This window comes from Grampus griseus (genome assembly GCF_964374135.1).
Source record: "Grampus griseus genome assembly, chromosome: 1".
NCBI classification, from domain to species: domain Eukaryota; kingdom Metazoa; phylum Chordata; class Mammalia; order Artiodactyla; family Delphinidae; genus Grampus; species Grampus griseus.
Genome location: NC_139017.1, coordinates 34,980,246 through 34,993,652, shown reverse-complemented (window position 1 = coordinate 34,993,652; position 13,407 = coordinate 34,980,246). Strand labels below are relative to the sequence as shown.

Below are 13,407 nucleotides of genomic sequence, written 5' to 3'. Positions count from 1 at the left end.
TCATCAAGAGTCAATGAAACTCAGATCACCACATTTTCCTTTTGAATGACTATGGCTTAAAAGCAGTCACCTATTTTCATCAAGAGTTCATAGCACATTTTATTATAACTTAGACTTAGAAATGGCACACGTGGACTGTGGATGACTCAGCCTGGTGGGGACTAGACCAGGAGACCACACCTGGAGATGTCTTCCCTAACACCCCACCAGGGCCCAGGCAGACAGTGGGGAGAGGGAAAGAAGCCCCAGTTAACAGAGAGGTTGGGGATGCCAATTTTTGTCTGAGTAGCAAAGGTGAGAGGGAAGAGAAGGTTAGGACACAAGGGACACAGGACTCCCTTCTCTTACACCCGGCGTCTTTAAGGGCTCGACTCCAAGACAGCTGGTGTCAGCTACAGGGTGTGATCGCGGTGAGGATTCTATCACCGCATGTAACCCTACACCCTTCTGACCACAGAAACTACTGTAGAAATTTCTATATCTCCATGAGATCATCTGTAAAGAAAAGCATCCCAATACAGAAAGCACATCTGACTGTTAATCAAAGAGCATAGTGTTCTTTGAGCACTTGCTACATGGCCCAGGAAAAGGTGTCATATGCCCCTTTAAGAAGCAGCTGAAGTAAAGGACATTAGAGAGTCCAGGACAGCTAGAGGTGGCCCCTGAAGCAATGAGGACCAAAAGGAAAGAAATCATGTATGACGAGTCTGAATAAAGAAAAGTTTAAAAGGCAATTCTGATTTGTACTGAAATGCTTTTCGGAGTATACATTAAATGTGGTTTTTCAATTGCTTCAATTTGTGTTTTGTTGGCTTCTTAAAAAAAAAGTTACCTAATGATTCTTCCTCTTTAAACCTTTCATTGCTTTTATGAGCAAGACATTTTTGTACAAGGAGACTAGCCACAGATTTTTTGCTGTCACTACATTCCTTCACAAAGATACACACATTTAGGTATGTGCGTGCTTACCACGCACCACTAGAGTTCTTAGTTTTGCCAAAAGAACGTGGTAATTCATGTACATTACAATGTTGGAAAAAGTATGGAATGCATTTATAAGACCTTCCTTAAAGATTCATTGCTGAAAAAAATCCATTTGAAAATAATAAATTAAAATTGTATTGCTTAAAGACAGAAGAATGAATTAAATGGTCTTTAGGAGCCCAGCCATTTTCATCTACCCATAAAGAGAAGTAACAAATATTCTAAGAAGAGTTTGGACCATGAAGCCTCCAGCAGGGAGTGGGAGCAACGTGTCCTGCATCCCAGTCGGACAAATGGGCTGCTGCTCTGCTGTCATTTCCCACGCTAGGTCATCTGTGGCCTGGGTTCTGTCCCCTCAGACCTCAGCACATGAAGACCCCCTCCTACCATGTCCCACGTACAACGCCCTGGATGAGGCAAGAGCGGCAGCTTTGGGATGCTGTTGGATCCACTGCTCTCACAAAGTAGACCAGCCTATTGAAATGAGAAATGATCTTTAAACATTAGGAGTTTCCTTTATTCAAGAGCAAAACGGGTAGTGATTTGAAAGAGCAGTAAATATGTATGAAGTTTAACGGTCAATGCTCTGGCTGTGAAACTGAAAGACTTCAAAATATATACCAATAGTCTCCAGCAGAGAGAGAAAATACCTCTGGACACAACGATGCTTAAATAAATTCAGGGGTTTCCCTGGTGGCGCAGTGGTTAAGAATCTGCCTGACAATGCAGGGGACACGGGTTCGAGCTCTGGTCTGGGAAGATCCCACATGCCGCGGAGCAACTAAACTTGTGCACCACAGCTACTGAGCCTGCGCTCTAGAGCCCGCGAGCCACAACTACTGAGCCCATGAGCCACAACTACTGAAGCCCGTGTGCCTAGAGTCCATGCTCCACAACAAGAGAAGCCACCGCAGTGAGAAGCCTGTGCACCACAACGAAGAGTAGCCCCCGCTCGCCACAACTAAAGAAAGCCCACGCACAGCAACAAAGCCCAACAGAGCCATAAATAAATAAATAAATTCAAAACATTGACAGGTGAAGCAGAAAGGCTTATTGCTGTCCCTCAACTGTCCTGAGCCACTTGGTCAATTCCAAGCTGTGTGATGATCTATAAACAGAGTTGAACAAAGAGAAGAGGAAACTTGGTAGTCTGAAATCTGTTCTCTTATCAGGGCCCCAGGGACTGGAGTTTGTGCTTGGTTCTAACCTGCTGTTCGCTGACAGTTTTAAAGGAAAGGCCACTCTATTGACTCACACAAATAGAGATGTCTGAAGAGATGTCCCATCTAGAAGCATAAGGGATGTTCTTATAATACATCAAGATTCCATCAGGTCTGAAAATTGATTTAAATGAAAATTCTTTAAAAGAATGAGAAACAAGCCAAGGGGATATCTTGTTAAAGAAAATTAAACTAGCAATTGAAATCTGATCCTGTTATTAACTGCCTGGCTCTGGTCAAGGCAATCATTTTCCTGTGCCTCAATTTTCCAGTCTATAAATGAGGGTCATGCATGCCGGAGCCCAGCTCTGTTATAACCAACCATGAGAATTTGGACAGTTGCTTTGCCTCTCTGAGTGTCATTTTCCATAACTATAAAAGGAGAAGCTCCTGTAGAGAACCCTTAAGGGCCATTCTCATTTAGTTCCATGATGCTGTAATAAGAGAAGAAAGTGGTGAAACATGCAAAACTTTTTGTAAGAAACACCCCATATAAGTGCAGCTGAAGATTTCATCATTTTTCTAATGTTTAAGTTAGTGTGGGAAATTATTTGGTTGCCATTTAATTTTTTTTTTAGAATATGAATATCCATATTCACACAGTGAATTAAAAATAAAACCTGGAAAAGAAACAGTTGGGTTTCTGTAAGTGGTCAACAAGCCTGAAGAAGTCCAGGATATGTGTATATTTGCCCAATTGATCTCCACCTTCCTCTGATACTGCAGGAGTCCTCACATGATCAATGTTAGAGAAAGAACCAGTCTTTTCTCCTTTCATGACATAAGGAAGCACATGTTAGTTGGGGAGGCACATATACAGACATACAGTCACCCAGAGACACAGAAGAGACTCAGCTTTTGGCTTTGGGTGTGATTCAAAGATTACATCATGTACCTGGGGGTTATATTAGAACACAGCCCAGTAATGATTCAGTAATCTGCTAGGTCTAATTTGTGACTAAATTAGAGTATTCCAGAATCTATGGAGCTCCTATTTCTACACTGGTCTGTAATAGATGGTTCAAATCTTGTCCTTGCAAATTTCTCTAGGAAAAAAAAAATGTCAATATAATTGAGCCACTAAGAACTTAAATGGGAAAAATATTCCCAGGATGGCCTCAACATCTTAATTTCATGCTCCTGACTTTCCCATAAACACTGATCACAAATCAACATTCATCCTCAGCTTCTTGGATCAGTGGAGCTAAACCAGTGGCTGCCCCCAGTTCAGGGCACTCACAATTTAAGCTTACATAGGAATCTCCAGCTTACACTCCAACCCAATTCTATACTTCCATTTACTATACATACTAGAATATAAGGTGAATATAAGGCCACATTTAAGTCTTTTCAAAATCTCTCATATTACATGAGAGCAGTTCGTTATATAATACTTTAAAAATAAAGTATAATTTGGGGAAGCCATGTTAACCTGAAATGACCTCAATCAATGCTTTAGGTATTTATTAGCAAGAAAGAGGCCAAGCTATCAAACATAATTCTCATAATTGTTCATCATCCCACAGTTGTGGGTGCTGAAAGCCGCCATAAGTAAGACTTTCAAGATGATTATGCTGTGACGATCACAGTGTGTGCTTCAGGATAATTTTAAAATCTTTTTCATGTTCTGAAATGGTGTACTTTCCAGCGACAGCAGCAAAAGCAAACTCGATAGAGCTGTGTCTCAAGTCACCTGGTCTGAAGTAGAGAAAAAACTGCATTAAAGTGGCTTTAGGAATATTAAAGATGGAATTTGAATATAATTACTACATGAAATGTAAGTGAACAAATGAATACTTCTAAGTTATTATTTTACAGATTATGTGACTTTAAATATGTTTGTAAAACTAATTTACTAAATTAAAAGGAAAGAGACACACGAACAATGCATCTATATTGCTCAATGTTTCATACTCAAGTTAGCCAAACTGGGAATTCCCTGGCGGTCCAGTGGTTAAGATTCCCTGCTTGCACTGCAGAGGGCATGGGTTTGATCCCTGGTCTGGGAACTGAGATCCTGCGTGCCGTGCAGTGTGGCAAAAGAAAAAAAGGTTAACCAACCCCTTTCTTTTTTTTTTTTGATGGTGTGAGAGGGAGATCTTCCCATTGAGAAGCGAGAGATCATCTTATGTTGGGGTCATCTTATACATGGGCATGTTCTAGAGAGTAACAGATGTGCTTAATCTATATGTGCTGAGGTCTGGCTGACAAAAGGCAAAATGATATGAAACCCAATCTTGAAATTCCAATCTGCTTTGGGTTCCTTGTCAGGAATTCCATTTGTTTCATTGGGCAAAACTTAGGGTTCATTTCAGCCTGAGCCAAAGGGCTCCTCATCACCTTTCCTGGACTAATGAAAGGAGCCTCTTCCAAAACTTTACCACTTAAAACACAAAAGGCATTATACTGACATTCAGTACTGGCAGAGCAGTTAGTTATATAACAATAATATCGAACACAGTGAGTGTTTACTAGGCACTGTGCAAAATGCTTTACATATAATAATCACCATCATTTATTACCCTCATCTCAGAGATGAGGAAACCGAGTAACACGTGAGGTAGCTTACCTCAATCCCTTAAGTGGTAAAGGACAGTGCTAGGATTTGAACCCAGGCAGTCTTACTACAGAGCCTGCACCCCTACACATGATGCTGTACCACTTCAACAATTTAATAACAGAATCTAGGAGAGTGTAAACCTTTCCAGGGGTCCTTTCCACTCTCCACAGCACTTCTTTTCTAGCATCAGGACATGGGAGAAACTAAATTAGTGATTTAAATAATCTTCGATTCTGAGCTCACCATTCTCGAACAATTGCTTCAAAACTTACCTGGTGAGGCTTCCCTGGTGGCGCAGTGGTTGAGAGTCCGCCTGCCAATGCAGGGGACACAGGTTCGTGCCCCGGTCCGGGAAGATCCCGCATGCCGCGGAGCGGCTGGGCCCGTGAGCCATGGCCGCTGAGCCTGCGCGTCTGGAGCCTGTGCTCCGCAACAGTGAGAGACCCACGTACCGCAAAAAAAAAAAAAGAAAAACCTATCTGGCTGAATCCAACACTGTCTCTTAGTCCTCACTCTTTGTGTATTCATATTTCTACCTCTGAGTACCATTTATGACTCCTACATTGGGGAAACTCTTCCTTGGGCTAACAAAACTCTCCTCTTTCTTGATTCTCCTCTAGCCTCAATGCCCCTTCCTCCTGTTCTCCTTCACTGTCCTTCCATCTCCTTGGGAGCTCCTTTGGGCTCCCAACTTTATATTGTTTGAATTTCTTCTAAATTTCAAAATCATAGCTCCAGCTGTTCACTGGACATCCCCACTTGCATCTCAAATACAACAGATCCCCACAGAAACTCACTTCCTTCACTTCATCCATCGCCCAGCCTCGTTCCCAAATCTGATCGTCTCTATAGTCCTCATTTCCTTTAACGGCATCACTGTCTAACCAACTACACAAGCCTGAAGCCTCGGACGCATCTTGGACTCTTCCTCATTTCTCACAATTTTCCCTTACTATTATCCTTAACACACGCACACACTCATTGGATCACCAAATTCTTCCAATTTTACCTTCTAAATGTCTCTGTGATCTGTTTCCTCTTTACTATTCCACCACCATGAGGTAAGCCCTCATCACCTCTCACTTGGATTATTGCAATGGCCGTTTGTTTGCCTCTCCTAGCTCAACTCCATCCTCTAAGCCCTTAAGTGAGTGATCTTTTAAACATGAATCTGACCACACCCACCCCACTTACAAAACATCTGCAACCGCAACCTTTCTTTGCCTACAGGGTACCAACCTAATGGCACAGACTGGTACATAAGGCTCTTCACCACCAGATTCTTGGCTACATTTCTAGTCTCATTCCTATCTCCCTTCTCCAGTCGCACCTCCCCAAGTGAACTATGATCCAGACCAAGTGAACTATGATCCAGACCATTGGAGCTACACCTACATTCACACCAACTGTGAACTCCTGAAGGGGAGTCTCTATCTTTCTTAATGACCTCTAAGCATCTGAGTTCACTATATCAGACTTTGGCATCAGACTTTTTTTTTTAATTAATTTATTTTATTTATTCAGTTTTGGCTGCATTGGGTCTTTGTTGCTGCGCGTGGGCTTTCTCTAGTTGCGGCTAGCGGGGGCTACTCTTCATTGTGGTGCACGGGCTTCTCACTGCGGTGGCTTCTGTTGTTGTGGAGCACAGGCTCTAGGAGTGAGGACTTCAGTAGTTGTGGCACGTGGGCTCAGTAGTTGTGGCGCGTGGGCTTAATTGCTCTGTGGCATGTGAGATCTTCCCAGACCAGGGCTTGAACCCATGTCCCCTGCGTTGGCAGGTGGATTCTTAACCACTGCGCCACCAGGGAAGCCCAGCATCAGATCTTTTAAAGAAACGTGGTTCTAGGCATTTTAAGGCACTTTACAGTAACATCTCATCCTTTCAACAGACCTGCAAGGATACACAGCACTATGGCCTCCACTTAACAGGAAAAGAGCAGACTCCAAGCAGCTGAGGAACCTGAATGGTTACGAATAAGGGACTAGTAAGTGAATCAGCCAAATTTTGAAGCCAGGTCAGACTGACTCTAAAACCTGTGCTTTAGCTGAGACCAACTCTGATTATATCTAACACCATAATTTCACCTGCACGGGAACACCCAGGAAGAAATATCACTGCTTTAGGCTCGCAGAGGTGCACAGATGCAAGTCACTTTGGGAGGTGGCAAGCACCATACTTTTGGTCCAACTCCCACTACATCACAGCATCCCATAAATGGGAAAGCATGTGTGCTCTAGCCTAACACAAATTGTTCACACTCTCATTGAGCCCCAAATGAAGCCCTTTGAGGAGGCAGCCTAGTTTTTTAAGTGGCCTGTCTTTAAGGAAGGGGAAAGTCTGGAAATGAGCTTAAACACTGCTTCTGACTTAATGATGTAGATGGAATACTCAGAGCTTGTCCATCCTTGAGAAGTTAGAGTCCAAACTCTGTCCTCCTGAGTCTGATGTTATTAAACAGTTTATTAAACAGTTATTTTATTAAACAATTAATCACCCTACATACTTGTTTCTGTTATCTAACGCTAACGCACACACATACACTCAGCTACAGCCAAAAAAGGAAATTGCTTCAATAGTTACTCATTATATAAAACATATGTAACTTGTTCCCTTATTACTTTTTTTTTTTTTTTTTGCGGTACGCGGGCGTCTCACTGCTGTGGCCTCTCCCGTTGTGGAGCACAGGCTCCGGACGCGCAGGCTCAGCGGCCATGGCTCACAGACCCAGCCGCTCCGCGGCATGTGGGATCTTCCCGGACCGGGGCACGAACCCGTGTCCCCTGCATCAGCAGGCAGACTCTCAACCACTGTGCCACCAGGGAAGCCCCCCTTGTTAATTTTATAATGTGGTCCCTAATGTTCCAGTCTAAGAACTACTGGATCAAGTGCCAGTAGTTGTTTATGTAGCTTTGTGCAAATCCATTTCCATATTTTCTTTTTTTAAACCAAGGAATTCTAGTAGTTGATCCATAAGCAGTTCCTCTGAATTCTAATATTCAAAGACTGTTCTTACTTTTAGGATGTTTCTCACTAGGTTAAAGTTATTTATTCTGAGAGATTCTAACCCACATGAACATTTTCATAAGTCGTTTTTAAATGGTAGTCAAGGATGATGGGTTGTAAGATAATTCCAATATTATCTTGGGAAAAAAACAAAAGACTATCAAATGCATTCAAACACATGCTAAAACATTCATGCCATTCAAATACAATTCAGGCAGCATCACCCAGACTGCAAAGTAATAATTGAAATATCTAAGATAATTCCATGTACCCATGAACCTGGTCTCATGTTCACACATGCACATGTGTGAAGATGGCTCTTGGACCTATTGAGATAGTTATTGAAATGCCATCGGATACAAGAAGCAAAAATAAACCTGAGAATTTGGGGTAATTACACAGGCAAATATCATTGGTAAAACTAAGTGACCACTAAGTAAAACTTAAGGAAAACACCCTTTATGTGTTGTCATAGCTGACACACGCATACAGGAAACCGTTGTTAGGTGCCCAGAAAGTTTTGTTTATAGGAGTTGAACTTCTCATGAAGTGACAGCTACTGGGTGCCCTAGATAAGATCAAATGACCTATGACATAGGTGCCCAATAAATGCCTGTTGAATGAATATTATGTGAAAATACTATAAAAAGTAATGTTATGCAAAAGTAAAGCATTGTTAAGACTCTTAACTCATTTTCCACCCCAAAGAAACGGGAATACCAGAAGGATGACTGAAGAGATTCCTTTTCAATCTTTGTGGGGTTCACAGTCACAGAAAGCATTCTCACCAAAATCCCATCAGTAAAAACACACATTGGGAATAGAATTTATATACCAACATGTTTTGCTATTACTGATCAAACAGAAACCCTTTGATCAAAAAAGAAATCAAGAAGGAACAATTTTAAAGCAAGGAAAACCCTGGTTTGGCACGACCTATTGGCTTCCTATTTTAAAATCAGACAGCTTTATATAGTATTAGTAAATAATACATATTATTGTAAACAAATCTCTGGAGGAGCCCCAGATGGGGCAGGAGGAGGGAGCTCTAAAGAGATTCTCACAAAGTGGGGCTCCTCGGAGGTGAGTGCAGCCATCACGGTCTGCAGGGAAAGGCCAGTTCCCAGCCCAGGGCTGCGCCGTTCCTCCTGGAAGGGACTCACCTGGCGTCCTGGAGTTGGCCCGGGCCGCAGGCAGGAGGAGCGAGAAGCAGAGGCAGCAGCTCAGCCAGAGCGCAGGCATGGCCGGGCCGGGCCGCGCGATCAGCCGCTGCAGGGGTGCTGCCCTGCGCCTCGCGGCTGGGAGCTTTCGCTCTGCGCTCCTCTGTGCCTTCCTTTTCCTTGATCAGGTGGTTTTATCGACTCTTCTACCTGACTCAGTCCTGACAGGAAGAGAGCGTGTGTTTCAGGGTGTGACTCACCTGTGAATAAGGAGAACCCAGCCCTCGGGAAGCAAACACACAGCACACAGGCAGCTGTAGAAGCGCTCACCCCAGCTGCCAGGCTCCCCCCTCGCCGCAAGAAGGGCGCACACCTGACCTGGGCCGAGGGTGTGGTGCAGAGGCCTCAGCCCAGGGAGCCTTCTGCAGGAATGTGCCGGATCCCCTGAGCCCTCCTTCTCTCCCAGGGTGATCCAGGGCAGAATTCGGAGGTAGCTAGCAGCCTGCCCCTTCCTCAAACTGGGAGGCCCAGTCTCAGGAGTGCAAATTCAGAAATAAATCCGCAGCTGTGATCAGCTCTGGTCTGAAAGACATCAGGGAAAACAGGCCAGTCCAACAGTCACAACAGGGTCCCCTTTACCCTCCAGCCTAGGCTCGACCTCTCTCTGAACTACAGTAGCCCTACCCCAGCCTATCCACTCTGGTGACACCTCATTCTATGCCTCACCATCACCTGGCTGGACCAAAGTTCCTCTCCTGGGTCCCCATCACCTCTTGATCACCAGGCCTAGTAACTCATTAAGTCATCTGTTGACTGGTGGGCCTCCCACCAGTCTGTACTAGGCTAGGTACCATTCTGTATCACTAACAACTAGTATAGTATCCAGTGTGCACTTGGCGCTCAATTAGTGTTCTGTTGGATTGAATAAGAAAGAGGATCCAGATTTTATATTCTTTTTACATCGTAGAGCATATTTCTCATGCCATTCTCTACGGGCCCTTTAGAAAATATCTGTAGAGTCCAGCTGTGGGTATCATCCAAGTCCATTGTCTTAGGTGAGTAAGAAACTGCAAGTGGTGTCTCCTACATTGTCCCTTTCCCTAGGGAGGCTGGTGGCACTAATTCAAAGAGGTGGCTGCCAAGGAGAAAGCTTTGGTTCCTGCTAGAGATTTTTAAATCGCCAGAGGTATTTTTTATATATATATATATATATATATATATATATATATATATATATATATATATATACACACACACACAATCTGTCCAAAACAATCACCCCTACTTTTAATCATCAAGGCCTGCAAAGACCTCCAATAAAGCCCCCAATAAACTATTGTTCACTGACTAAATAAATGAACGGGTGTTCTCTAGATAGTTCCATACATGGTAACAACATAAGGCAACAAACAATGCAAAATAGTACATGATTAAGTGTCCAAGGGTATAAGATTTCAGTCTGTGCATGGAATCAAGGCCAGGTTGGGCTGCCTGGACAGCTAGGGATAGCTTTGTACAGAACATGGAGAATGAACCAGGTGTTCAGGAATACCTGGGATCTGCATACAGCACCAAGGACCCATAGGAGTGAGGTAGGTTACTGCAAACTGGCCAACACCTACTCTAAAAACAAATCTCCGTCAATAAAAAATGAGGACTAGAAAGGAAGCTCCAGTTATCTTATCCCAAGCTTGATTTTCTTTTATTCTGTCCATGATTCAAAAAAATACTCTTCTCTCCCCAAACTCATTGTGTCCGATTACTGCTGAAGTTTCAGGTCACAGAGACCACGTATTTAGAATTTTCCCTTCTAGTATCTGGTGCATTGTAGAGGCTGAAATCATGTCCCTGAGTTGTCTGTTCCTTGTACGCCTACCCATCAGTGATGGGCAATGCCCCCCAGCCCTGCAGGAACAAGGAGCAGAGCCCTGCAAAGTCAAGTCTTGAAGGGAATTTCATTTTAGTACAGATTACTATAGTTTATTATATTTCAAAAGTTGGAACAGGTCATTTCCAGCTACCATCATTTTTGGAGAGTCATAATAATAGCTAAAAAATATACAGTACCTATTTGCCATCACTGTTGTAAATCTTTTGTACATAACCCTTCAGTCTTCAAAACAATGCTATGAAACAGATGTACTATTAATTTCCCCATTTCACAGATGAGAAAAAGAAAGATGCATGGAAAGACGTGGAAAGATCAGCAACATGCTCGAAGTCACACTGCTTGTAAATGGCAAAACCAAGCTTCAAAATCAGGCAATCTAGTTTCAAGTCCATAAGCTCTTTGTTAGGTCAGATTAAAAAGCACCATAAAAGGGAATTCCCTGGAGGTCCAGTGGTTAGGACTCCGTGCTCTCACTGCCGAGGGCCTGGGTTCAATCCCTGGCTGGGGAACTAAGATCCCACAAGCCAAAGGGTTTGGCCTAAATAAATAAATATATATATACGTTCCCCCCACCAAAAAAAAAGCGCCATGGATATTGCCCTCTGCCGTGCAGTCTGATTAAAAGAAAAAAAAAAAAGCACCATAAAAAAGACAAATTCACAATATTGAATGAATTCAATATGTAGTCAATGGTTATTTATCAACATCTCTATTATAACCCCACCAGGCTGTGGACTCTTGGCCCACATCAGTAAAGCTAAGTCACAATGAACTTTGAACAAATACTTCTGATTTTCCTAACATGTTAGCGCTGCAAGGAGCCCCAGGGGTCATCTGGACCTGGGGTAGAAAACGGGCAGCAGGCCCCCGGATACCAGGCCAATAGTAGCCTCTTTTATGTGAACAGAATGCTCCAGTGTTTCTCAGTTCCTACCTCCTCTCCTTGCCTTATTCTGGGCCTCTTCACACATCTGAACAACCTATCTGGCTCAGGCTTACAACCTCTGCTCTGGCTTAATTTCCTACCTCCCTCAGGGACAGTATCAACTCCCTTTGCCAATCTGAACATTTCGTTAGTGCATTTCTGTGGTTAACAATGCTCTAGAGGTCAAAAGTCAAGGCTCTGGAGCTGATAGATTCCCAGAGCCAAATCCTGGCTGCTTCATCACTCATCAAGGCAGGTTATTTAGTTTTCTCTATGCCTCAGTTTCTTCACCTGTAAAATGGCGATAATAATAGAATACTTACCTAGTAGATTTGTTGGGAAAATTAAATGAGTTAATGACCTATATAGTGCTTAGAGCAGAACCAGGCATATAATATGCATTATACAAGTAAGCTATAATAATACTAGTAATAATAATAATAACAGTTGTTGCTATTATTATCACTAAGCACCATTAGTTTTTCCTTGTTATAATTACTAACAAATATCATAGAGAAAGATGGGATTTTTTTTTTTTTTTTGCTTTAACTCTTCTACTAATTGATTATTCCATCAGAATTTTAAACGTCTGTGAAACACTTGGTCTAATCCAGGTTCATGTCCTGATTACAAACATTTACTCAGAAGTTAATTAATTTGTATTTTTGCTAATATCTGGAAAGTTCCTTCACATTCAGATTCACCTCCCTAATGTTTCAAAAGTTTTCCATTTAGAACTTCATTTTAAGTAAGTCATGGGTAGGGGTGGGGATGGACTCTTATATTTCAGAGAAAATATAAAGGTAAGATGGATTTGAATATATCCTTATGATTAACTTCAATTAACACATGCTTTTCAAAAAGGCAATAAAGGGCTTCCCTGGTGGCACAGTGGTTGAGAATCTACCTGCTAATGCAGGGGACACGGGTTCGAGCCCTGGTCTGGGAGGATCCCACATGGCGCGGAGCAACTAGGCCCGTGAGCCACAACTACTGAGCCTGCGCGTCTGGAACCTGTGCTCCGCAACAAGAGAGGCCACCATAGTGAGAGGTCCGCATGCCGCGATGAAGATTGGCCCCCGCTTGCCACAACTAGAGAAAGCCCTCTCACAGAAACAACACAGCAAAAATAAATTAATTAATTAATAAACTCCTACCCCCAACATCTTTAAAAAACAAAAAAATGCATACGCCCTTTGTGGAAAAAAAAAGAAAAGGCAGCAAAAATCTATTTGCTTTTCCATATGACCCAAATAAATCTTTTTTTTCAAATTCAGACAAAAATCAGTCAATTTTATGTTATGTGTATTTTTACACAAAAAAAGTAAAAAAAAATCTTGATACTATTCATCAATAAAAAGGAATGATCTACTAATACTTACAGAACATGAATATATTTCAACGCATTGTGCTAAGTGAAAGAAGCCAGACACAAAAGACCAGATTCTATATGATTCCATCTATATGAAATTCTAGAAAAAGTAAAACTACAAGGAAAAAAAACAGATCAGTGGTTACCAGGAGTAGGGAACTGACTGCAATGCGGTGTGAGGATAATTTTGAGGGCATGAAGGAAATATTCTGAAATATGAATGTGGTCAAAAGTAATCAAATTGTACACTTAAAACAGGTAAAATTGATTGTCTATAAATTATACCTCAAT

General features: G+C 42.4%; 1 protein-coding gene across 1 annotated transcript in view; it reads right to left on the bottom strand.

The window, feature by feature from the left end:
• LAMC2 (laminin subunit gamma 2) overlaps positions 1-9,010 on the bottom strand; it is a gene marked incomplete at its 5' end in the record, with an annotated part of 62,110 nt that extends 53,100 nt beyond the window's left edge. Inside the window, one exon of the mRNA XM_082663508.1 lies at positions 8,932-9,010. Within this exon, the coding sequence (XP_082519634.1) occupies positions 8,932-9,010 (79 nt within the window). The remainder of the gene's footprint in view (positions 1-8,931) is intronic.
• Between the last annotated feature and the right edge of the window lie 4,397 nt (positions 9,011-13,407).